The sequence below is a fragment of the Typopeltis vanoorti genome, chromosome 23 (genome assembly GCF_054136105.1).
Source record: "Typopeltis vanoorti isolate ZY-2024b chromosome 23, IOZ_Tvanoo_1.0, whole genome shotgun sequence".
NCBI lineage: Eukaryota > Metazoa > Arthropoda > Arachnida > Uropygi > Thelyphonidae > Typopeltis > Typopeltis vanoorti.
The window spans coordinates 53,984,064-54,011,205 of NC_143571.1; the positions used below are offsets into that span (position 1 = coordinate 53,984,064).

The window sequence follows — 27,142 nt, forward strand, 5'->3', positions numbered from 1 at the left end:
AAGGTGAGTTGTTTTGGTCGTCCAGGTGGAATTTGGAACAAAAAACTGATGCCAATTGGTCTGGCTTTTCCTTGGGTAAGGTTACCATGGTGCCATCAGAATGCAAGAGAGGTAGCAACAAGGAAGGGCAAAACTTATGCTCAACAGCCTTAGCAAGAAATCAAAGACTTGGCTGCCAGTAGAGCATGAGGCAAGTTTATTGCATTTCATTCTTATGAAGTCTCCTTTGGAATCGTTGATAACGTTTACATATGTTTCTGGATGTTATGTAAGCTGAATGAGATGCTGAAGTTTTTAATTTAAGCCATTGAAGATAAGCCTGCATTTTTATCATGAACTTCAGAGGCACATTTCTTTGAGAACTAGGGCTTGGGTACAGGTAGGGAGTTTGTAGTGGAGTGGAAATCGAAAGCTTCATTCCAGTGAAGATTATTTTGGTTACTAGCGAGTGCAGGTGTTTGTATCGGGAGAGTAAAAGCAACAATCTGACGATGGAAAAGCGCCATAAAAGTTTCTAAGTTCATCCCATTTGGCACAATTATAGTGCCATCCGGGAGGAGGAGGACGAACTGTAGAGAAGGAGCCTTGAATAGATTGTGGTCAGAGTTGCGAAAAGAAGAGCAGACATCCACGGTATATTTGGAGGGAGTGTTGGTTAAGAAAAGGTCAAGAATGTTGGTCGAATGATGAGATTGTCTGGTATTCTGGTTGGTAGATTGACTGTTTGTGTTTAGGTCATGACTGTTGGCAAATAATTCAGATACCCTACCAACTTTATCTGTGAAGTTGGAGTAGGGGAGCCAGTTTGTGTTATATACGTTAAAGTCCACAAACAGGACAATCTCATAATTTGGGTAATTAGTTTCTAAGAAATCAATTTTAGTAATAGGTATTAAAAAGGGCAGCAGGATTGTCAGAGTCAAAAGAGAGCAAATGGAGGCTGTAAAGATAAGGAAGTCTTGAGCCAGAACAGATTGAAAAGCGGGGATTCCACGTTGGATATCATTTGACAAGAGATATCGGATTTTACAAAACCACATGTTCCCCCCTTTTATGTGGACTGCAGTATGTAGCTGGGACAGTTGAGGTGGACTGTGATCCATCTCAAATCCAAATGAGGTTCTGTTAGGAAAAAGTGATCATATTTTGAAGTATGTAAGTGGTGTTATGTTTGTATTAATGTTTGTATTAATGCCTCGAATGTTGTTGAAACGGATAAGGAAGCGTTTCTATTGGAAAAAAATTTGGTGTTGTTTTGGGTGGGTTGGGGTATATATTATGTTTTAAATTTTTGTTATATTTTTCATATTTTTAGAATTTTTTGTATTTGAAGTTAAAACTCCAGCCTTTTTAAATCACCACAATCAACCACCCTACACATGAAAGTCAATATGATTTATATAGCCTTGAACAATGCCCCCCCCATCCCGGACACCACTGATCCTGTCTCCTTTCAGGCACGGCCTGGCAAGGTAAGCGGCAACAGGATTATTCACCAAACTGATCGGGCTAGGTCCCGTACACTATCTTCGCGTCCAGTCTGCGGAAAATGTTTACTGCTGTACCCTCAAATGGAGCGAAAACTGGTTGAATAATGATAAATTTTACGGCCAATAGATTCTGCAAACAACAAGCACGATCGCTATTTGGGTGTAATACAAGTTTCCAGGTTCTTTCGTTTGGTTATTTTGAGTGCTCTGAAATGTTAGCTTCATGTACTTCTCTTCTTTTTCTTCAACCGAGGGCGAACAGTTCAAAACATCTGACACACTGTAAGTCCTTCATTGCTTAGTTACTCGAACTTTATCATATTAAGAATTCAGATGGAAGAAATATCAGTGGTTAATACGGTTTTCGTTATTAAAAATGTTAATTATAGTTTATTATTTCCTTTCCTCATTACGTAGCTCAGTCGGTTCCGACGATGTCCTTCGGTTGGAAAGACCACGGGTTCGAATCCCGTGTGGGACGTGAAAAACCTTTTAAGGGCTCTTCAACTGAAGATGAGTTAACAATTATAGCATATCTTATTTCTTAATTTATATTAATCTAAGAATATAACAGCATCTTATGCACTAATCATCATCATTACAAGGTAACAGCCTGGTTATTTCAAAATCAGTTTTGGATTTGTGACGAACTTGTTTGTAACTATGGTGGTTTCGATAAAGCCAATTGTTATATGAGTTGTTTTATTTTCATTTGAACGAATAGCCTTAAAACGTTTTTGAAGAATTTTGTTTCATATAAAGGACAATGTTATAGTTTAATCTAGAATAAATATTTCCATATAAATAAAAATTCTTTTAATGTTTGGAATTTATAAATAAAAAAAAACTACAAAAGAAGGTGCAATCAGTTTTGAAAGCATAGAAATAACGAGGATCTTTTAAACTTGGCATTTTCATAATCCAGATTACTTATATGGGATCTGGAATCATGAAAATTATATCTTCTTCACCACGGAAGAAGATACATCAACACCAGGTTGAAGTGAGATGCACTTCCAGGAATGCAAACAAGTTCCACAGTATAGTACTTGAAAAGTGGTTCAGGTGATCTGAGATCAATATTTGTGAGCCTGATAGTGATTGCAAACATCTCATCATCTATGCTTAGTGGATCACTTCCAATGCCAAATGGAAGCAAGTTAAGGTTTTTGCATTAAAATCTTCAAGGAAGATGACTTCTCAATTACGAAATTTCAGCTAGTGTACCTTAACATTTAGAGAAAGGAATTTAAAAAAAAGTTAAAAATAGTTAATAGTTAAAAGATGAATTTTACAGATTGAGGCAAAAAGATTTTTAGCCAAACACGGAGTTGTAATTTGGACCGTCTCGGCATGCAATATTCAAAACAACGTATGTACAAATGGGAGTCCTGGATGAGTTCTTGACTCCCTAAAGGTATAATAATAATAATGATAATAAATATCACTCCCCACACAGAAATAAAAAAAACCCTCCCTAGCTCGGTCAATAACGATAATTCCCTTGGGTTGGAAAGACCTAGGTTAGAATGCGTCGAAGATGCGGGGGAACCTTTATAAGAACTGCTCAACGGAAGGTGAGTTAGCCGAAGATTTGTTTTCCACCGAGAAATTAATTTTTTCCCGCAAAAACAGGCAAAATAACAAACGAAACCAATCAACTTGTCTCATAGCCTTAGTGGCGTGGTCGTAATTCTGAATAATAACAACAACAGCAATCCGACTTTGCCTGATTCTTATTGTTATTGTATTATTTCTGTTCCTAACGGAAAGTCAACTTGCTTTTAGGAAAATTAGGTAAGGTTTTGAAGATTAGTTTTTGAGATTAACATTCGGTCAGGTGAAACTGAATCCAAATTTATCTGTGACGGGATTATGGAAGATGTTGCAATTGTTTGAGGTTTTATAATTGCTGTTTGAGAAATGTTGGTGTTCGGAAAGACACGAAATACACAGTAATGGGTATTTTGCTAAGCCATATGCGCATAAAAAGCTTCACCTATGCAAATCGTGATCTTTGTAGAACTTTCCACATTCATCGCCATACAGACGAGCACACCTAAATAGAATTGTGGTATAAAGATTATTTGCCAACTGACCTAAAATACCTCTCAAAGAGTTACATTATTTTTCGGCCCAGTATTGCATCTAAGAGCTGTTTACTATCTCTCTCTCTCTCTTCGAACATAACTGTGGAAAGATCACTCATATCGGATGCTGGATGGAATTAGAAATGTAAAATAGAATTTTGGTTCTAGAGTTCACGCAACCTGTTAGGCCCTTACATCTCTCCAGTAAGCAAACTAATGGTATTATGCTTAGAGACTGATCTCATTACCATAGAAATTTAATTATTTCTCATTGCACAAATGAATATTCCCTTAATGTATTAATTTGACAATAAAACCATGATAATTATTTGTATTCATTAGAATCAACTTAACGGTGAATAGAAATGTTGTTTTAATATTGATTATAAAAATATGTGCTTGCATATGATGTTTCAAATTCGACTTGTAGAGAATTCTCGAATGATCAATATCACCAACAATACTTTGATCAGTATCCATGGCAACAATATCGCATATTTTATCTGCACAGTTTTCCATGTTATTTTCCATAAAATATTCATCACAATGGAACCCATGTATGATAATTTTGGTATTTAACTCTTTATTTTGCGTAATACTTTCAAGGTATGTGCCAATTAATTATTGCGATGAATGGAATTCGTGACAATATCTCATTTTAGTGCGCATTCTCATCCTTGTATATTAAACTTAATATCTACTTTACTCATTCTTCATTAAATAAGTTTCTCCATTTTCTCTTGAAACGTGCCGATTGTAGAAACCACTATTTAGGGACCTTTTTTTATTACTTTTTTTGAACCGTTACACACACACAATTCCAGCTGGATAACGCTTCCTATCTTTTCCTACAAGTAATTTTATTATTTATTAGATTATGCGAACCAAAATTAGTCTCAAGTACCCTTTCCACTGTTTAACCAGCTGATTTTAGGCGCAGAAGCAAAACTGGAGATAATTAGTTTACATGAAGACTTCGATCGAACATACGCGCTGAATCATAAAAAAAAGTTCAGAAAAACGAAATGTGTGCATTTGTGTGTGTGTGTGTGTGTGTGTGTGTGTGTGTGTGTGTGTGTGTGCGTGCGTGCGTGCGTGCGCGCGCGCGCGCGCAGTTACTCGTGTTGTCATCCCTCTTACTGTTGTACGGATGATCGGATAATCAGAAGATAAAGTAATTTTATTTAAATGTCACTTTATGATTGGATAGTTAGAAGGAATAAAAAAGCAACGCTTTCTGAATAGCAAATGTGTGTCTTCTAAAGAAAGCAAGGAGGCCGTATGACTCTGAAGAATCGAACGATTAAGCCTTCGGGTACTTGGAATATTTATATAAGCGTGATGTAACTCTATCTGGTCAATTTTTCTTTGTTTGTGACTTTTGAACTTGAAGATAGAGAGAGAGAGAGAGAGAGAGAGAGAGAGAGAGAGTGAGTGACTTTGTTCATTATCAAACACAAACACAAGTGAATCCAGGAAACTGTTGCCCTGCTAAAGATGACCAAGTGTAACAATGTCTCAGCTAGACCAAAAATGGTATGAGAAACCGTAAACATCAAGCCATGGCTGACGTGTGGCTGTAAATGACTGACTGTCAAAAACAAGCCTAAGGACAGGAAATATTGAAAATCGTTACAATCCTGAAACTTGTTCTAGAAAGCAAACTTAAAGTAGAGTAAGGATTTTTAATACTTTTTATTAATTTTATAATTTTGCAATTCTTCTTCTCCCTTCTACGTGTTAGGCATACTGGCCTGTTACAGTGCTTGCGGGAGTAAAAACCCAGATAAACTGGGGAGAAAAACCCTGCTATCCACTCCCAAGACTTGGCTATATCTGAGAAAGATCCTTAAGCTCCTCACGTCGGCGACGGGAATCGAACCCAGGATACCCCTTTCCCAACTATGGTTGCGAAGCGCACAGTCACTATAGGCTAACCCACCGACTTAATTTTGTAATTATAATTTTATAATTTGTTCAGAAATCCAGCTAACGTAAACTTTGAACTTTTTCAAGCCATTTCAGGTCTCCAATAAGACCACGTGGTCTCACACCAGGCCGATGTCATCTCCCATTTAAACACAATCACAAATATCCATGCTGACGGGGATGGGATGCGAATCCATAGTCTGTTGATTGTAAAGTGCATACGCTCCAACTTGGCCAACTTGTATGCTCAAGTAGTTGTTTCATGGTGCAAAGCCATACATGATTGAACAGACTGTATCGCAATACATGCTCTTCAACATCTGTTTTTTGGAAGTGAGGGTTTGCCAGGAAAATGTTATTATTTATTAGTATGAAATCTCTTGCCTTCTAATGTACTGAGGATATATTATATATCAAATAGAAATATCAGAGTGTGGGAACGCAATTCGTAATTGGGCTATGACTCCTTGTTGAAGTTTCTAGACAGTTTTGTTTCGCTAGGGTTGTAGCATTTCTATGAAATGACTCGTTTGGCATCCAGAGATGTCGCAGTGCAAGCCATAGTTTCAAGTCACTTAGGATTATGGAAATAAGGGGTGGTGAGATATCCAAGGGGTCCGCATAAATTTTGAAACATCACGAATTTTGTGTAACTTTAAAAATTATAAGTATTCCTAATTGCTTTTGTCTGTGTTTGTCTATCTTTCTACCTCTCTCCCTCTCATTATAGATACCCAAATAAACTGTGAACTAATTAGCATTAGCGATTTTTTGGGTGGTCCCAACCGAATAAATGAATGCAGTTTCGTGAAGAAAATCTCTGCTTAAACTAACCGGGAGAATTATTTTGAGAAGCGGTTCGATTTTTCATTAGTCACAACAGGTGCGGTGGCAGTCCTAGACGTTCTCTCACTCTCTGGAGCATTCACGAAACTCAAATCGTTAAAGTAACGAAACTGATTTCGGATTCTGGTAAAGTGACAATTGCTATCTCCGACTTTCACTAGTCTGCTGAAAATTAATTTGCACGAATGAAATGGAAATATTTTTCATTAATTAGTTTCGGTTTTAATATAGAAACCCATTTGATGACATCCCATGAATCCGCACGCAAATGAGGAACAATTTTAACTCTCTCTCTCTCTCTCTCTCTCTCTCTCTCTCTCTCTCTCTCTCTCTATTTAGAGCACGGTCTAACACCATTTGAAGTCTATTTCTACTCAGGAATTAGAAGAGTTTCACCTTGTATAAATCTACTTTCTAAAGTAGTTTATTGTTCCACAGAAATCGATAGAAAGCATAATTTCAATAAAATTATAATAACAGTTACTTCGTATTTGAACGATATGTAATATCCGCTAATCCTTTTTAACGCGTTGTACATCTTTTTAAATATCAATACTGCACAAGAGATGTTATGAAATGTAGTGTACATCACTGTTGTGTGTGGCAATGTGTGGTCAAGTATCGATAGATATTTTGAACAATTGAAGGTTGTTCAATTGTTCGATTGAACAACCTTCAGTGATGTTCAAAAACATGTCAAACAATTAAAGATTGTTAATTACAAAGATAATAAGCCGAAAAATAAAACGGGATTTACCATCTCCCGCTCAATTAATTAAAGATTGTATTCTTTACGAAAAACTTTGCGATGAGGACTGTTCCATTAGATCTGAACAATATAAGATTCTTCCTTTTCAATACATTTTCTCCATCAAATAACAAGTTTTTCAAGGACGGCCTATTAAACTCTCTTTAAGTTTTCAGATGTTGTTTGTAGAACCATTTTCTCATCTCTGCTTTAATCTGTTGGACATTCAAAATGACTAACAGTTATTTTGAGACATGTCGTGAGGTTTTTTCACTTTGGAAAATAACCAAAAGTCCAATGGAGCTAAGCTGAGTTATTAGAAGAATGTTCCACAATTCGATCTCTTTTGATTGCAGAAACGTGTAAAAGCCTTTGAAGTGAACGAGGGTATGGAAATCAAAAGTGGATCCATTTACAAAATTACGGACAGGAAGATGTAAAAAGAAAGTAATTGTAAACGTCGTCAAGTCTTTCAAAAAATGATTTGACCTGAAGATAGTTGCTACGACAGTTTTGATCAACTTATGACGAGGCGGATGATATGCCAGGGAGTTCATTAAGAAATAGTACCTAAATAAAGGAGACTTCAAACTGTTTTTTTTTTTTTTTAATTTCACTCTCGCATCTCTTTAGGGTGGGGAGCTGTCACATTTGAAGCGTATATCATGCAAGATTTGGAATATAAGGCATCTCGTACATGCATAATTTGGGAATTGATCTTTTTTACTTTCTTCAAACAAATCCTTCGAATATATTTCAAGAGTGTACATGGTTACTCCCTAATACCTCCATACCGCAACTAGAAAAATTTCCAATTTTGATTGAAATGATCTGGATATGAATTTTCTAGGATTCAAAAAACTTTAAAAGTTCTTTGCAGTTATAAATTTAGTCTATCTTACGGATATCACAGGATATTTCCTTCCGGAAATTTGACTTTTTCCTCTTGAACCAACGAAATAGCAAACATTTCGTATGGAGCATGCCTGCAAAAATTAGGTTTATGAAAGTAGCAAGTTATTCGGCCATAATACTCTTAAAAACGGTGTCTGATTCCATTGATACGCGTATTAAACTCCTGTTTTAAATCTGCATAAACGGAAGGTAATAAACAGACGTTTGCTAAGCTCCAACTCTTCTGACAATTATGCATTCCTGAACTTCTTTTAAGAAAGTATTAAGCATTTTGTCTCTTGCTAACAATTTGTCAAAGATGTTTCTCATTGTATAAAGCAGCATCATTTATAATATTCAAGGTCTGCTGTAGTCCTTAGCTTTAAACACAATAAAGAATGTTCGATCCTCACATGAGCCATAGGCTATTCACAGGTATTGGAACACAGTGACTGTATTAAATGTGTGTCACGGTGTTCAATACGATGAATTGCCAAGCGATATTTCATCCAAAATTTTTGATCAGAACGATGGCTGGGGGAGAGTAGGGAGGATAACGTATCCTGTCATGTTATAACCATGACCTATCGAACTGTAACGTTGCTGGAAGACAACTTTTGGAAGATGCTTCAGGAGACGAGGTTCGAGCATGACAACCGCACAGAAACTAATTTTCTTAAATAAGGTTAACAATATTTTGATTAATTACCTTTCAGGTCCATTGCTGGCAGATATTATGGATTGGTGCTTCAAAGTTATCGGACAGGAATCGATTAAAAACAAAGCAAAGCGTCAGGAAGAAAGAGCTTTCGGCCTCAAGAGTAATGCAGATGGTGGTAGCTTATCGATTGCATAGAACAACCTTGTAAAGTTTACCATCTTAGACCGTATTTATTGTAGCATGAGCAATACTTCTAACACGTCATTGAATGTGCCTCACATATGGAAGAAATCACTGTTGGTATTAAAAGAGGGACTCTATACCACGTATTGATTTTAATCAAGACAAATATTCAAAGTACGAAATTCTTCGGAGCATAATGGAAAGAAAAACTCCTTCAAAGTTGTGATTATTTGCTTAAATACTTTAGATAAACTTTTGTGCTGGTTATCGGACCCATTTAAAGTTTGTGGAAATATTCACGCTTACAAATGGGCAATAATTTATCTTTAATAGGACCAACGTTTCGACTGTACTTCATTGACATCATCAGGTCATAGAGTTTTGTTGCGTGTTATTGTGTATTTCGTAACATTTTACATATTCGCTGATGTTAATACAGTAATATTTAAACTGTTATATAATTTAATATAATTAGATGTTATCATTGGATCTTCTTTTGCTGATAATTTTTCGAAAGGCAAAAATAACCATTAACGCAGTTTTGCTCCTGAAATCTGAAATAATGATGAAGATGAATGTATTGAAAGTCTGAAAAGCAGTGTTGTAAATAATATACAGCAACAAAATGCTATAACTATCCTGTTTTTAAGTACATATTATTAACAATCAATTGTATTAGTTTCCTGTAATTTTCTCAACTAACAAGACATAGTTGTTTTACCTCAGGCACCCGTGGAAAATGAGATTCGATACTCTCCATTTGCTCATCAAGATCGAACCTTCACTTCGAATCTAGGGTTGAGATTTGTGGCTCAACCAAGTGATTTTTGGGATGACAGCATCAAGTTAAGATGCGAAGCTGTGATATCAAAATCCTACACTATGAGTAGCGAAGAAATCATCGTGAATAACAATATCAAAGCAGCAGGCTATCATTCAGGTAAGGGTTTTGATTTTTATATTGGTGGACTTTTTTTTCCCTTTTGCAATTCGAAGTAAATAATTCTTTGAAAAAAAAAAACTAGTTTTTGTATGACTTTAACCATCTTACCGGCCATTATGGATCAAATACACATCCTCATACGCTTCGTATCCATCATATATTTCAATGTAATATCAATGGGATGACAATTTTAATATGCACTTCGCATCCATGATAACCTTGACGTCTATAGAAGTCTTGGCCGGTAGCGTGTAGGTAAAAGTCATTATAATTAGTAAATGTGTTTTGCAACCGTGTATAATTAATTCCATCGTATAATTTTGTCGGAAAGAATGTGTTAATTACTATAAGTTATTAGGCTACGATGCTCTATGATGTCTAAGATTAGCAATTTTGTAAAATAGCAATCAACTCATTTACGAGCTCTGCATCGAGCATGATTTTTTACAATTTTCATCCATCCAGGAGTTTTTCGGTAATTGAAACCAACCATTTTGAAATCGGCAAGAAAAACTGACACGCAGATCGTTCATCATTTTTGTCCGTATTGGTCAGCCTGCTGTTCTGAAAATGTGCACTCATCTCTGAGCAACCGTTGCTATGGCGACACTTGAACATTACTTAGATCAAGAGTACCCAAAACGCTTTCATATGAAAGGCTACTTTTGGGAAGGAAATTTTTCTCGTGGAAAAAGATGTTTCCATAAAATATAACAATAGATAAAGGTATTTGTATAAGTAAAATACATAAATAATCCCAAAGAAAACATTCACTAGTATTTAGGTAAAGGAATTAAATCAACTATTAAACGATTATTGTCTGTATTAGAATGCAATTTAAATTTAAAAGGAGGACATTGCTACAACTGATGGAGCCAGTTTAACATATAAGTAAACCATCTGCCTCTATTTAATTCATTATGTTAATCGAACTCAGTGTATTAATCCTTTTTTTTTTAAAAATAAATCCGTAAGCAGATGAAATCCACTTTTCATCATTGCCGTAGTCGAGTGCATTTCTGTAGTGTGCTAGACTAAATGCAATGTTCCTAATTCTATCAGTAACTTTCATTGAAATTATAAAGTCGTTCCTCTCCAGACTTGATATTATCGTACTTTAAACAGACAAACCGAGAAACGAGAGGCTGAAGAATTATAAATAATAATAATAATAATAATAATAATAATAATAATAATAATAATAATAATAATAATAATAATAATAAAAGCACCGCAAGCACCTCTATAATGTATGAAATTTAGAACTCTCAATGTAGTATAACCGATGTCTTAAACTTGAATAAATCAACAACGTGTGGTGCAATTTATGTTGATAAATAAGTTCTTTGAGAACTGTTTTGGAATATCAATATAAGACAATCCCTGTCAAATCCAACTGGAAATTTTATTCATTGTTCTAAGCTATATATAACTGTTCCCGTTTTTTTTCCATATGATTCTACTGGATTTCCTTTTGCTAGAATTTGAATAATATTACAGTTCAGTGGAAAGGGATGTATCATTTTTTGGTGTGTTGTAGGATAATGCAACTACTCGAAAACAATTTCTTTGAATATGAATTTGAGAAAAAAAAACATATAGAATTCTTCTGGTTATAGAGGAGGTTGCGGAAAGATGTGGAGAGATCTCTGCATATCATATGCATCAGGCTGAACTAAATTCCAAACTTCTGCGTATTCATCATAGCTGCATTTGGTATTTGAACTACAGCAACAAACAATCCATTTTTTCGACAACTGCTGTTTCTATAATTCACATACATCCATTGTTCTTTGTATTTTACAGCACTCTAAGATGAAACAATACAGAATAATATTTCATGAACATCTTCAAGAGATACAAACGCATATATGATTTTTTACAAAAATTGAAAAGGCTGAACATCTCCCTTAATCCTTCATTTAATTTAAAGCGAACAACTTCCTAAAAGAGGGAATCCTTTCTTCTTTTTGTGTTGCATAATCGATGACGATTGCACATATTTCCTTTATCTACCGAATTTTTGATCAAAGAAGAGATCAATTCGATCGTTCCTCGTCTTTTTTTCCCCTCTAAAGTGAACACACCAAGTCACCTCCATTGCTCTTCGCATCGATTCATACTATAAAGAGTTCAATACTCTTTCAGGAACTACCAGGTAGTCATCTTTCTTTAAGAAGAGAAGAAATATGCAATAATTTGATGGCCTTTTCAGTTTGAAAAATTCCTACAAAATGTCGCACACTTAAAATAGATGGATGCTTTTCTGTATGTTGTCGTGAGGTTTTTCCCCTTGAAGTTATTGCTATACGGACAAGAAATATACGTTCCTCTTCATTCACACACTTCTATTTGCCACAGAGAAATTGCTTTTTTTTTTTTTTAACTTTCAGAGGAGGTTATGAAAAACGCAGAGTGGGAAGAAATAAGGAACATAGAACTGAGAAAATAGTAATTTGTTGTATGGAATAAGAAAGAAGTCGCGGTTTAATCTTTTAGACTTTCACATCACATTTATGCGGGTATCAAACTATATTGCGAAACAAATGCTGGTTCCCAGCTTGGAAATAAACGAGAGAGAGAGAGAGAGAGAGAGAGAGAGACCCGTTTCAGTTCAAAAATGGAAAACCAAAGTTTTTGTATAACGTATTTGGAATTCGTATAAACTTACACCACTGGCTGCTCCAAAAAATTAATACAACAGATTAACTCCTGCATTTTTCAACAGGCAACAAGTTGTAGTTGAGGAAATGACGTATAAATTACAAGTTACACTTAAATTTCCGATAGTTCATAACAAAATAATTAGTACATACATCATCAAAGTGAAAAGAACATAAACGAAGAAAAACGTCATCAAAAATAAACACAATTCAATAGCCAAATACTACTCGAGAATCATCAATCATATAATTTATATTTCTAATGCTTAGTGCAATGCAAGATCAACCCAAGATGAAGGTTGTAGAAGTCTTAAAAGTACCATGGAAAATTTGTTTTTAATTTCTAGAAAGAAAGATAATCATAAACGATAAAAATCAAATGGAAAATAAAATAGAAATTAATAGATCGAAGAAAAATAAAAATGGAAAAAAAAATGCGAGGAAAAGACACAAATAAGAAAGAACAATATTTAAAATAAAAAGGGAACGAAAATGTAAAGAAGAGGAAATTAAAAACATCTGAAACAGCAGAGGATGATGTTACGCTTTTTTATTTGGGTGCAATGCTGAATTAACCCGCTGTAATATTTCAGCTTAAGGTATGACTAATAATGTTGAGGACCTTTTTTTTTGTTCACATCCAAGGGCGTTGGAAATTTGCCAAAACCGACGTATACAAAACCATTTTAGTTAATTTTAAGTAGGTTTGTATTTTCTCTGTATTTTATCTTCTAAAACAGTTCTGCAGAAGTCACTCACTCATCTCTCTGAATCCGGTTAGGTACGTCTCTTGAATTTTTATCCTTTTTCCATTAATTTCTTTGCTATTTCAGGTCCCGTGGGAGACGGACCGATAATTAAAGGAGGACAGCTTCGGTACCAAGTTGGCGACACCGTGGACGTGAACTGCACAGCCGCCAAGTCTAGACCTGCAGCCGAACTAAGATGGTTTATCAATGATAAAGAGGTAACGATTCGTTGCAGCCTTTGCGCTGTTTTTATTTCTCTCTGCATAAAAACAAGATTTTCATTATCGGTGTGACCTGAATTATCTTATTTAGTTAGTTACATATTCTTTTGAAGTGTATATGATCTATGAAATATTTCTGCAACTGAAATAATATGTAAAATAACATTATCAGAAATGCCAATAGAATCTTGTTGTAATTTACATTAGTAATGTGGTATCTACACCCTTTACCTCCTTGATTTAAGTGCTGCCATCTATAGGAATTAAACGAAAATGTTATATATAAATTACTATCAGTAACATGTGTTCATATTGAGTCCTTCTAATTAAGATCGCAAATACAACAATAAGAAAATCATTCTTTTTTTATTTGCAATTTAGGAATATATTTTGTAAATAAATGAAAGAACCAAAAGGAGAAACAACAGAAAATCGTGATTTTGTCAAGAGGCTAAACCAAATCTGCCTTAAGCAGAGTAGACTCCCTCTTGGGCAGGATAAAATATCATCCGCGACATGGATGCCTTGATCCGAATGTCTCTAGAGATGTGTTTATCCCTGACGGGATTAAGGCTGTTGCCTGTTTTTGAAGCAAGCAAGATTTCCTATTAATAGGATATTTTTCTTTTCATGTTATCATAATCATGACAAAATGTTGTTCCTTTATTAATATAAATGGTGTTTGGCTAGCTGAGAATATTCAATTAATGCTTTCTTTATTATATGTTTATTAATAAAGTTTGTGTGAGAGAAAAGTTTCTATAGTGTTCTTGAAGGAATGCAATATGAAGGATACGATAAAAATGAAGTGAAAAAAGTAGACTGCATCACACTTTAATTCAAGTTCTTCTGTAGAAAAATCCAATGCTGCTTCAATTTTTCTCATTATAATATATTTTTACTTAACACAAGAAGTTTTTGAAATTTCTGAAGAGAGAAATTCTTACATGAATATTATTGATCTGTTGATTATGCCAACTATTTATATGAATAAATATGGATTTAGATTAGATTATGATTTTGAATAGAATCAGGATATAAGTATATATATACGAAAGAACTCTGTTAACATAAATTGGAACAGTAATAAATAAACAAATTAGCGATATCCAAAGGACACCCCATTCACAGATGGTACTGCAATCAAGGGGTCTCATACATTGCCCACATGATTATCTGTTTGAGCACACATTTATGTTATATTTTGCAATTCTGTTTTCAGAGTTTCCTTTTATAATACTAGATGTACAGTGCTCTAAAAGGTAGCCATCGAAATGCTCTGGAAAGTAGCCATGAACAGATATAAAATGTAGCCATGAAAGGTTATATAATGTAGCTATGAAATGAATAGTGTTGTAAGAGAAACATTGTATATTTATTACTTCCAATCTTGGTGTAATATCAACCCTTTTATTTATAAAGTGATGCTTGGAAATGAGAAAAATCTCATCGCTTCCTTGCTAACTGTATTTATACTCAACTTCCACAAACTCCACATTCTTTCCCAGGCTATATTTTTATGTATTGAAAAATTTCCTGTTAGCTATCCCATGAAATTCCCCATGTTTCTATCGCATCCCCTTTTTTGCACCTATTTGGCCAATTTGTAATCACTAGTCCCTTTATCTATCTAATTTATTGTCGAGTTTAGTATTCTAGTCCTAATGTAATTTACATTGTCCACCTCTGCAATTTTTTGACAACCTCAAATAAAAAAAATCTTGGTAGTTTCCAATCTAAGCGTGGAAACTAATAGGATATAAAAAATATACACCTGCTATCAGCCTGCATTTACAACTTGAGTCTAATAAATCACTGCATAAAATGGGCTAATATACTTTTGAACAAAATGGCCAATATGCAAACGGCACGGCTTCAATATCGACGATGCATTTTCGTTGAAAAAACCTTATTTAGACGATTAAGAATTTTATAGGGAATTTTAAACTGTATATGAGTTAGTTAATCTCATAAGAACATACCAAAGTTATTCCTTCTGGAAACTACAGTTTTCCTTCTGCTCAAACAGACAAACAGGGCAGGGAACATATAAGCACATATACCATGTGGTGTAATGAATGGTGAGAAGACATACCAAGAATTTCCTTTAGCGATAATAACTCCATTTTACAACTTTTGAGACGATCGACCAGCCTCCTTTTATAAACAGCTATTGAAATGAAGTGTCCGTGAACCCTGGATGCCCAAACACTACACACACGCCTGTAAGGGAGTGATTTATATCACAAACTATCGAAGACCATGCGGGAAAATATTCGCTCTACTGCTTGAACTATGCATGCATGCCTGAATTCATGCACAGCAAACAGATCCATTCTATCTATAAGGATAAAAGGCGCAAGAGTTGAAGGTAGCTAATCCTCATATTTGTCAATGATCAACACACTGATTTTCCTAGGGTTATTTCGCTTCTCGAGGACGAAACATCTACAGATGGTCATGTTTTTAGTCACATCATCCACCTGTTGACTGACAAAGAATTTAGACACTATAAGGTAAAAGTATATACATTGCTTTTTTCCGTCAATGTGCATTTGGAGGTGCATCTGTTAATCGACTGAAGATACCCGAATTACAACAGGACTTATATATTACTCTTCATATCCACAGGTGAACGTGGTTTATGCAAGATGGTTTGGAATATCTACCCTGAGAATAAATATCACAGAAACCCTCTTTCATGGGCATCGTGGTTTGAAGTCCTTTTTTCTTAAACGTTCTTTCTCTAGAGTATCCTTAAAAGCTTCGTATAAGACACTTCGATTGAGGAAGCTCATACATTTAGAAAAGCTCAAATTCCTCGAATTTAAGCTGTTTGAGACAGTCATCTTCAGCGCTTTGAGATCGTTGGGCAATTTCACCAATCAGTGATGCATCAATGTGCGATGTGAGCGAAGTATATACATTGCTTTTTTCCGTCAATGTGCATTTGGAGGTGCATCTGTTAATCGACTGAAGATACCCGAATTACAACAGGACTTATATATTACTCTTCATTGGTTAGAGTGAAGAGTAATATATAAGTCCTGTAAGCACACAATCGACTGAACGAGATTTCTGTGAAAAGCACACAATCAGAAGTTGCTATACTGAAATTAATGTAAAAGCTAATTCACATAAAAATAAAAATAAAGCTAAACTTTTTTGTGTCGTTTAATAAATATCTAGGGAAAACTATGAGTGATTACGATATGAGTTCATAATGTATGCATATATTTTTGTTTCCTGTTTTAATCCAGAGCTTATCTTCTGATGGAATTGTGTCGTGTAGGTATTTACCCAACCGAATAATTAATACAAAGACTATCTGAAACATATCTTAATGCATTATATGATGATGATGACACTAATAATAACAATAAAACGGAATACCAAAAAAAATTATGGTTTTCCTCCACTTAGGCCACAGAGAATATTTTACACGAATATCCTGTAGTTCGACATTCTGATGGTGAAGAGACAGCCGTACTTGGCTTACAGTTCACAGTAGAACATCGACATTTCCAGAAGGACGAGATTCGTCTAAAATGCACAGCCACCCTCTCTAGGGTTATCAACATGAGCAGTCAAGAGAAGACAGTTGGAAGTAGGCAACAGAGTTCTGGACTCCACGTGTTTGAAGAGTCGAAAGCAGGTAATGAAGTTAATGTTTTTTTAATACATAAAATAATTTAATTATGGTTAATGCAAAATAATGTTATTTAAGTCAGGTTCTTATTTTTTTTATGTTTAGTAGTCACTCACTTTCTGGCTTGATGGCAAATTTTAAATAGTTGGTTGTGAAGTAACGAATGCTATTTAAACAGTAATTTGTTTTAACTATTTACATTAAAATACATTAATATTTAGAATTAGTATTTATACTTCATATGCTGTTAATGTAAAATCTAATCAGTTTTAAAATGTTAATGTAAAATCTTAACATAATAGAACGATAAAATAAAATAGCATAAAATGGTGAAGAGACAGCCGTACTTAGCTTACAGTTCACAGTAGAACATCGACATTTCCAGAAGGACGAGATTCGTCTAAAAGTTTCGAAAGGCTAATTATATTAGCCTTTCGAAAATCTAAATAGGTACGTTATCCTTGCGAAAAATTAAATATAAAATATTTGTCTCCGGAAATTCAAATATATTAAACAAATAACAAACTGACAATCTCTGAATATGTACTGTTTCTTTATTACATTCGTTAATTATACTTTTTCAAACATCATTTCTGATTTTGTCGAAAAGATATTCCTATCGTCTTAAAACGTAACAGATAAAAGAAAAAAATTTAAAATCAGAAAGATATAGCATCAAGTTGAGAACAATAGATAACGAAATGCAATTACCACCGAAAATCCTTCAAGACAAGTCCCTTTCTATTCTCCTAACCCGCCTCCCTCGCTCAATGATAAGTCTACAGTGTCTGAAAATATCAAACATTTCTTTTCGCTAGTTTTATTTCTGATGAGCTCTCTAGAGGGAGCTTGAAAAGGAGAGAAAACATATGTTCGTTGAACAAGGCGAAAAGTAGCGGTCATTTATTTCTTCCATCCATCCTGTCATAACCACCATACAGATAAGGATTCCGATTGATTTCTGTTTGTACTCTACAGAATTGAATCTGTTTCGATCGTTGTTTTCTGTAAAGCTAAAGATTTCTGTCCATCAATAATGAAGCGATGATATGTCATCAACAAAAGATGAACATTCTTTGGAATGCTAACCATTATTGGGAAATTAATCTATTATTATTATGAAATAATTTTAGAAAGAAAAAGACTTGTTTTCTTTTTGGTTGGTATTTAGAGCTTTGTGACATTATTTTTTTTTCTTTTCTTTTATTTTTGGAAACGGTGATTTATTTAATAATATCTAATATCATGTGTTTGTTATTTTTTTCTTCAATTGGACGTAAAAAAGTTACACGTCCTTATATATATATATATATATATATATATATATATATAAGGACTGACTTAAAGGGGCGAAGAAAGAATGCTTTTCATCTTCCCCGTTATCTGTAGAGGACAGTGTAGGGATAAGGTGTTATTGTGCTATTAAAGCTCTGATTATGGCAGGGTAACAGTAATAGCCGAGCCTCAGTTAGAACATCATTGGCGATGTGTAAGTAAAGCCAACTCTAAAAATTCGGACGATCCCTAGGCCACTCAATCGTGGGCGAAAGACCGTCCATCTCAACGGTGGTTCCACTCAGTGATGGCCTTCCACCCACACACCACCACCGAGCAGAACCGCTCAAATTCCGAAGAAAATCATTCACCGACAAAGCCCTTCAGCGGGCCGTACCGGAGAACACTTTCTCCGGAGACTCAAATTTTGCTCCCTTAAGGCAAAAACCTTAAGAAAGCGAACTCAAAACTCTCGAATCTCCGCGTCCCAGGGGGTAACAGCAACAGCCGAGCCTCAGTTAGAACTTCATTGGCTACAGCATTGCTATCCATTATTACCCTCCAAGGGTATTAATCCTATTATTCCATTTTAGAAAGCTATATTTTCATAAGTGAATTTTTGTTAGGTGCATAATATAATTTTAGAATAAAAAGTAAATATTTTTAATTTTTTGTAATTTAAATAATAAAATCAGAGTAATATTATTAATCCATTATTATTATATAACTGAAATATATATTTTTAAATTTACCAGAAAGATTATTAGAATATAAACTTCTTCGACGGAGTTTCTTTGACTTGCCTTACCAGAAAAGTCACTCTGTCCAGGAGATCGCATACTTTCTAAGATGCATGGCATCATTATAAAATCTTTCTGATTGTAAGTGAGTTAACCAGTCTCTTGAAGAGATGGAAGGTTGTTTTTTTTTTCTCGGAAACTTCATCCCTGAAATAAGCAAATAGGCTAATAGAATGCACTCAATTTATATCCATAATTTTCAAAAAGGCATAACGCTAACACTTTTTCCTAGTAAAGTTGGGAAATCTAAGGACTTGTTGGCCCATCATGGGCTGCAAATTCCTGTAATAGGAATATTTCACTAGAATATATAATCTAACTTTTTTTTAATAAATTTCAATTTATTTTTAAAACTCTAAGAACAAATAGTATCTCTTTAAATCTTCTATATCATAATATAATAATTATCTTATGACCAGAAAAAAAAACCTCTGAGAAACAGCCTGAACTAATAAAGCGGTAGTTGAACACGCCACCATAGAAGTTTGAGATGAAATTTAAAATATCATTCATTATTCTGAATTAAATTCCACATATTTCTTCACATAGTTTAGCTTTATAAATTATTTGGTTTCCAGAAATCCCATTAGTTCAATTAATATATTTTTTCGTTTATTTTCAGTTACCAATAGTGCTTCGACATGTTCTGTTGTGATGCGGACTCTATCTTATTCAGTGGCCTTGGCTCTTTCGTTTTGTGGCAGCATACACCATCATCTTTAGCATCTATTCCTCACTATTTCTCTCTCTATTCGTTTGTGAGCATGAAGAAAAAAAAAAACAGAGGAAAGAACATTGATGTCAAATCGCGAATCTATCTTCTTGGTGATATATTTGTGCCAGCATTGGACAACGGAAGATATTCGACAAAAGATAAAAGAAAACAAACGCTAACATCTGCGTGAAATCAATGAAATCCATTATATCTTAGAGTCTGAAATGCTCTATCACAGACTTTATGTACATAACATCTTTTTTGGTACATTATGCCTGTTATTACTACTGCTAAGATCATTTCATGCACTTAGAAGCCTTGTACGCGGAACTTAAATGTTTTCTGCCTTCATTTTAACGTATTCCGGATGCGACGAGTACAATGGATGAATTCGGATAAATCAGACACCCTGGGGTGTGTTGAATAACGTGCTCTCCAACTGGAAGAATCTCTTTTATGCTTGTGTATTCTATAATGGACTGACAAAAAAGGGAGGGAGGGTGGGCCCTGGCCCAAACTGTCAGATGAACTGCTAACACTAATGTACAGATCGTCTGCCTATTCAGCGATATTTCAATTGCACAAGTGTGTGTTTATTTTTGGCCCATTATTTTGAAACTAGTACATTTTTGAAAGCCATCGGCAATTTCCTTAGTACGAAATGTATTTATTTATTTACTTATGTGAGAACAGCCGCACTCTCATTGGTTCTGATATATGTATAAATATATGTATACATATATACATATGTATATTTATAAATATATCTTCAACGAGTTTTGTATAAACATATTTTGAGTACAAATGGATTCCGTAATTGTTGTTATTATTGTTTCTTGTTTATGTCTTTAACTGTTAACTTTTTTCCCAATAGGTGGCGCAAGTGCAGCGTAAGGTGTTTTTTTTTTCTATTTAGATTGATGGTTATTTCATTTAAAATGGACCGTCTAGTAGCATTTTATTTAAACATTCGCAATAACAAACTAAGCCTACTTCAAATATTCTAAATGTGAATTTAAAACTTAGTTTTGATGTTCGCTGTAACCAAACTGATTGATCGTTTCACATCATTCTGATACTTTTACATAGCAACGTTACTTGGTAAACAATAACTATCACCATGGGAATTCGTTTGCCGTCTTCACTAAAGGCATATTGACATCGATTAGTGGCCTCAGATGTGCAACCGATGGGCTAAGCCCTTCATGCAATCTGTGAGATCATGCTTGTAACAGAGAGATTCTGAGATTCCAAGGCCATATCGAGTTCGGCAAAAAAACGCGATGCAATTCCACCTGTGGCAGAAATAATAAAGACATATGGTGCTCCCAAATACAGCTGTTAGACAAAATATTAGGAAGAGCTTTTAGGAAATATAAAAAGGACGAGGAATGCAAGTCACTGATGAATAATAACATAATGCATTATTATTAATACTGAATATTATTAGTATTATTAATATATAATAACAACAAATAGAGGTCTGTTTCGCAAAATTCCCACAGTGGAGATTTATTAATTGGTGTTGGTATCTGTTAACGTTCTTTCTTCCTGATATAGCACAAGACTTCATTTCAGTAGAAGGCATTTCCTCCAGGCATCCTGGTAGGCATAGTAGCATATTATTGTCGTCTTTGGCAGCTGCAAATAAGCCTAATATCAACCATATTGAATTCCATGGTTGTTATTTAGGCTTATGTGAAGCTGTCATTTCTTAGAAATTGAAATGGTGCCGATCTTTACATAGAATCCTACTAAGCTCTGACCCTGTAACATCTCTGAATGCCGAGATTTCCTCATCATTCAATCTTTGTGTTGATATCATATTATCAACATAAGGGTGTTGATAGTTTGATATCAACAACCTTGGAACTAATGTGTTAGTGTGTTAGTAACTCTAACACATAAGTATCTATTCTTCCTATGCGTCTCTTGACTAAGGGCATCCTTACATTTCACTGGTTGATAACATTGCCTGCAGGTGATTTTGGATCAGACAGCCTTTTACCAATGCCACGAATGGACAGGCTACTGATATTAGAACCTGCAGATCATACCTATTTTGAAGTACGTAAGTGATTCTCTGCGTGTTATTATCATATACAAATGTGTCCTTGTGTTCGGAGGATATAGATCATAGAGACGACATCTATGTACATCTTAATATGTTTCATTCTAAAATAAGTAATATTCCAGTAGATATTTCCGCACAATATCTACTCTATAATATAAAATGATAAGCCTTTTTTTTGTAACGTTTTTGTGTCACGTTTTTTGTCAAGTTATTTGAAACGTTTTGAAACTCAGGGCTACCCTGAGTATCGAGTCTTCAAAATTCGAGTCATCAGAATTCAAGGAGAACTGGCCTGCCAGTCCGCAACTCGGGAAGTGGACGCCATACCAGGGGGGTGTGCCTCCCCCTTTTGAGTTTTCAAATTCGAGTCATCAGAATTCAAGGAGAACCGGCCTACCAGTCCGGAACTCGGGGGTTTGGGCGCCGTAAGTGCCGGGGGTGGGGGCGGAACCCCCCTTTTCGACTCATCAGAATTCAAGGAGAACCGGCTTACCAGTTCGGAACTCGGGGGGGGGGGAACCGTAGAGACAATAACTCATAGTTTGATATCAACAGAAGTTATTGGTATCGAGTGTAAAAAATGGATAACAATAATTGATATTGTTCTCTAGTTTGTAAACAACAATTAATGTTGAATATAATTATAACACTCTCACGTAATGGTATTAGAGAAAACCAATTATTATGACAAAAATAACAGAGCCAACACTAGGAGAAAGAGAAACTTGTATTTTGATGAATTCTAAATATAATTTCTTTTAGATTTTACTTATTTATTTTAGTTTATTTTAAAGACAAAATATGCTACTCAGTTCGACTTTATTTTATTTTTCAACTGCTTTACGCCTCCTTATTCCACAAGCCTCTGTAAATTATTTGGTAACTGCAAATGCCTATCCAATGGAAAGATCCGCCACACTGTATCCAGCTAGTTCGTCTAGAACACGATAGTAAGAAACATTTTTTGGTTTGTTTATCACCTTACTTCCACTCCAATAAGCACCGATATTCTGAGCTTTTAAAAATTCTCTTCCATTATTGATCAGAATAGTTTATATCCACTACTTAAAAACTTAAAATCGATTCGGTGATGTAATTCACTGAGCACGTGGGTTCATATATGTGGGCTTGTATTTCTGCTACAGATAAAATACAGAACACATACACTGCGTATCCATGTTGAACGATATTACTCGGAATGGTGTTGAGTTTTGAGGAGAAAGTATTTGTGGTTTTTTCGTTGATTTAAGAATTGTACTTAATCTTCTGCATACTATAGCATTAGAATTAATTACCATTCTATCTATATTAAGAGATTATAATTATATATGTGTATGTGTTTCTCTGTTGGCATCTAGGGATGAAGACAGATTGTTAAAAAAATTAGAAATGTAGGATATAAATACTATTCCAGCGATCCAGAAAGATAGGCAGCAAGACAAGATGATCTGTTTTAAAGTGGGGAACATCCTGGAAGGGTGTTATGATTATGTAGGTGATGTTTGATCATTATACAGAAATAAACAGATTTTCAAAAAGAGTAAAGAATGTAGGTAAAAATAAGACTGTCATAACATCTATGACAATATACGAATTACCGTGTGTCCTATGAGAGTAATAAGGGACAGTGATAGATACAGATAGATGATATCGATTTGCAAAAATGTTTGTATAGTATTAATTGTATGATGACGATTATTTATGTGTAAACTTAAGGAAATGCAGATTTAAGTCTGACATTTTTATCCTAGGTATATATTTATATTATTTTTACCTTGACCTTTTTCTTGGATGCTAACACAGGAAATCAGTATTGAACTTTGTTTATCTTCATGACTAGTGTACGTAGGACAATGAAGTGCTATCGTTTCTTCGTAGGAAGTAAGTCTTGGAGCAACATTTTTGGTTTTAATCGCTAAAAAATATTCTGACTTATAAGAGGCATGTTATTCATGATTGGTTCGAAGCATACACAGCGAGTTTATTATTTTTTTTTTAAATTTTAATTCAAGTTATCATTATGAATCTGAATCTGACCTCCAGTACGTTTATTACGATCTACGGTCGTACATTTTTTCTCAATTTATTTTATAGATCGCCAAGTTTGTATGTATGATCTGAAAGCACAAGCAATTATTTTTATTCGATCGGAATGCACTCAGTATAACCACACCGAAGTGAAGTTATATTTAAATTGCAAAAGGAAAATGGTGTAATATCATCTATTTTTAGGAATAATGTTCGGGAGAAGGGTTATGCTGAAAGTTTATTTATATTTATTTATAAATATGAGAATTAAATTAGATAAATAGAAACAAAATCAATCCGCAGATCTTCAAAAAATCCCACTTATACAATTACCAAGCACTTAATGCACAGAGATCCAAAAATTATGTATTACAGATAAAAACAACGATAATATAATTGGCACCATCGCTTCATAAAAAACGTGAATAATGGAAACGGCATGCATTCTGAGCAGTTAATATTATCGCAAGAGAAGCATTCACTGGACCCATCGCCCAGTTACAAAATAACGTCATAACTACAGATTATTATTACACTTAATGTGTTGTAAGTATGGAATCTGCCTAGTAAAACATCTCACTAAACGTGAAATATCGATATACTAGAGTTGATTAGGGATACGGGAAATCAAATAAAAACGTATGTAAGTTAATGGATTAACTTAACGAATATAAGTATAAATATCGTTTTTTTTTTTTTTTTTTTTTTGTTAGCGTCAGTATATGGTGAATCATTTGTGAACGATAGATGTGAATGCCGTGCCGAGTGGATGTTTTCTTTTGATTAGCGTTATCAAATCAAGGAAATACAAATTTCAGCTTTCATAGGAGGGAAGGTGTGTGAGAAAATCTCGTTATATGAAGGTGTCATTACTGTAAAAACCAACCATCGAACCTACTCTGGCGGGAAAGTTTATACCGTAGAGCACTCTTTACAGGGGCAAGGCAACTTTCGATTGGTGATTTGTTTGAAAAATGTTTTTCGAAAGCGGCGAAGTCTCTAAGGTAACGATACCCTCACAGCTGGTCCACATGCTATTTCTCACCTACAAGGAGACCTTTACACTGAGCTAACCATCGGAGCGTTTGTACTCCCTCACCAGTTTGCACGTTGATAAATCAGTTCACAGAAATCTCCTCATACAGTGTACGAGAAGAGAATTTTTATTATTATTTTTTTTTCCATAAATAGGAAGCTCCACAAATTATCTTCACTTCCGACAGCTGAACGCAGTAAAAGTCGAGAAAGGAATGCATGCTTGATGTGAAAAACGAAATGTGAGACAGCAATGAGAGAAATAAAGCCTATTCGCATGGAAAAAGATGAGAGTAATAAAAGAAAATAGCGTGACTCACCTAGCGAAAACTTTTCGGGCACAAAAGCTCGAGATTTTAACTACCCCCATCACGAGAGACGTTTCATTTTTGTCTGGCAAGCGTGTTTCAGTTGGTAAGCCGACTGTGCTTAGGTTGCAAACGAGAAAACTAAAGCGAACGGAAGCTTTGCATTTATTTTCTAGACGGCGTCAGCGCTCTTTAAACTTTCTCATGTTTCACCTGGCGGACCAGCAAAGATTTTTCCAACATTTAAATTGTAATTTGTTCTCCCTAGCACGTTCACCTAGTGTTTGCAGTCATGGATTTAATTAGTAAAATCGACCCATTTATTTCGAAGGTTTTTCACAATACTTTAGTTTGGACAATTAGAGAACTCCTCTAATAACTCACTTGTTAGGAGTCTCGTGATGATTACCAGCACCGTTAAAATGGACCGTTTAATGCACACAGTGTTTAGTAGAATTGGATTGTCTTTTTATCTTGTCTGGAGTTAAGAGGTAAACGTTGTTGCAGCTAAGATATATATTTCCTTTGTTCTTTATCTTTGTGTTTAAAGTTATCTCTGGAGCATCTTTTAGCACAAATATAAAAACCGGAAGATGGTAATTGGAAGAGAAGAAAAAATAGAAACTTCGATATCGAATAGAAACAAAAGAAGCAAGAGGTAAAAGCATTGTATAGAATAAGCAAAATAAAAAGAAGTAAGATAGAGAATTTGAGATAATGTAATACGAGAAGATAAGAAAGAGAAAAGTTGCTAAAGAAATTGTGACTGGTAAAAGTAGAAGTATAAATAAAGCGAAGATCGTACTACTTGAAAAAAAAAAGACAGAGATCAATTTCCCTGAGTGTAATTACAGCCTAAGCAACTGAGTCTATACGAACCACTATATTATGTCTGTTAATTGTGTGTGGTGTTGGTATAGGAAGTTATTTCTTGTATAGGTGCACGAAAAACCCTTCTGGTTCCTTTGAAAAGAATATAAACAGATAATAGAGAGAAAAAATGAAGCGATAAAAATAGGAGATAGAAAGAGAGAGTTATGCGAGAAAAATCAGTGACATAATTAGAGTGGAATAGCGCGAGCTATGAAAAGAATCATTCCCATTGGTTAATTTAATTCTCCAGTTCCATTTATTCAAATTAATTAGTATAATAAAAATTTCGATGCTTTGTGTACCGCATATAAGAAGTCTTTTTTACTTTATCTACATGTTTTTGCAAGCTTAATGTAATATTTTTAATTATTATCGTAATTTTAGGTTGCATTTACTAGCGACAATGGCATAAAAATCAATTGAAATCCAATGAATTATTTTTTATTATTTTATTTTTTTGTGTGTTTTATGTTCGCATAGCCTTCTCATAAATCGGTATCGTCGGAAACATATATCGACACCTATGCAACTGGCAAGAAGCGTTCTTCCCACAGTCACTTTAACTGCCGTATGGGTCCAAAGTGCTGCGCCGTTTAAACAGACACAATTCGCTTCGATAAAATTACTCGAATCCGAAACCATTTGAACTGCCACAGTAAAACAGAAGTCGCTACTATCAAACGATGCAATATGGTGAAGCATTCCTCAATGGTAACGATTTTATTTAGAGACCATTACCTAGACAGAGAAAAGCTGTTTTAAGAACAAAACTAGGAAACCGTTTAACGACTTGAGCCTTTAACGTGTAACTAGTAAAAGATAACGACCAGTGTTTTTTGTTGAACAACAGCAAGAAAGTAATCGAATTTTTCTCGACCCCACGTGTTTATGGAGGGCACGAAGACCGCTCTCCGCAGCACTAAAAATTTCATAAGTCAGACATTCCCCATTGCCTTTCATGGAAACCT

At 34.6% G+C, this 27,142-nt stretch overlaps 1 protein-coding gene across 1 annotated transcript in view; it reads left to right on the forward strand.

Moving 5' to 3' along the window:
- Window positions 1–27,142, forward strand: part of LOC150093861 (synaptogenesis protein syg-2-like) — a 71,544-nt gene that overhangs the window by 20,627 nt on the left and 23,775 nt on the right. Inside the window, exons 5-7 of the mRNA XM_090412539.1 lie at window positions 9,568–9,781; window positions 13,281–13,414; window positions 16,841–17,072. Coding sequence (XP_090268665.1) covers window positions 9,568–9,781; window positions 13,281–13,414; window positions 16,841–17,072 — 580 coding nt within the window. The remainder of the gene's footprint in view (window positions 1–9,567; window positions 9,782–13,280; window positions 13,415–16,840; window positions 17,073–27,142) is intronic.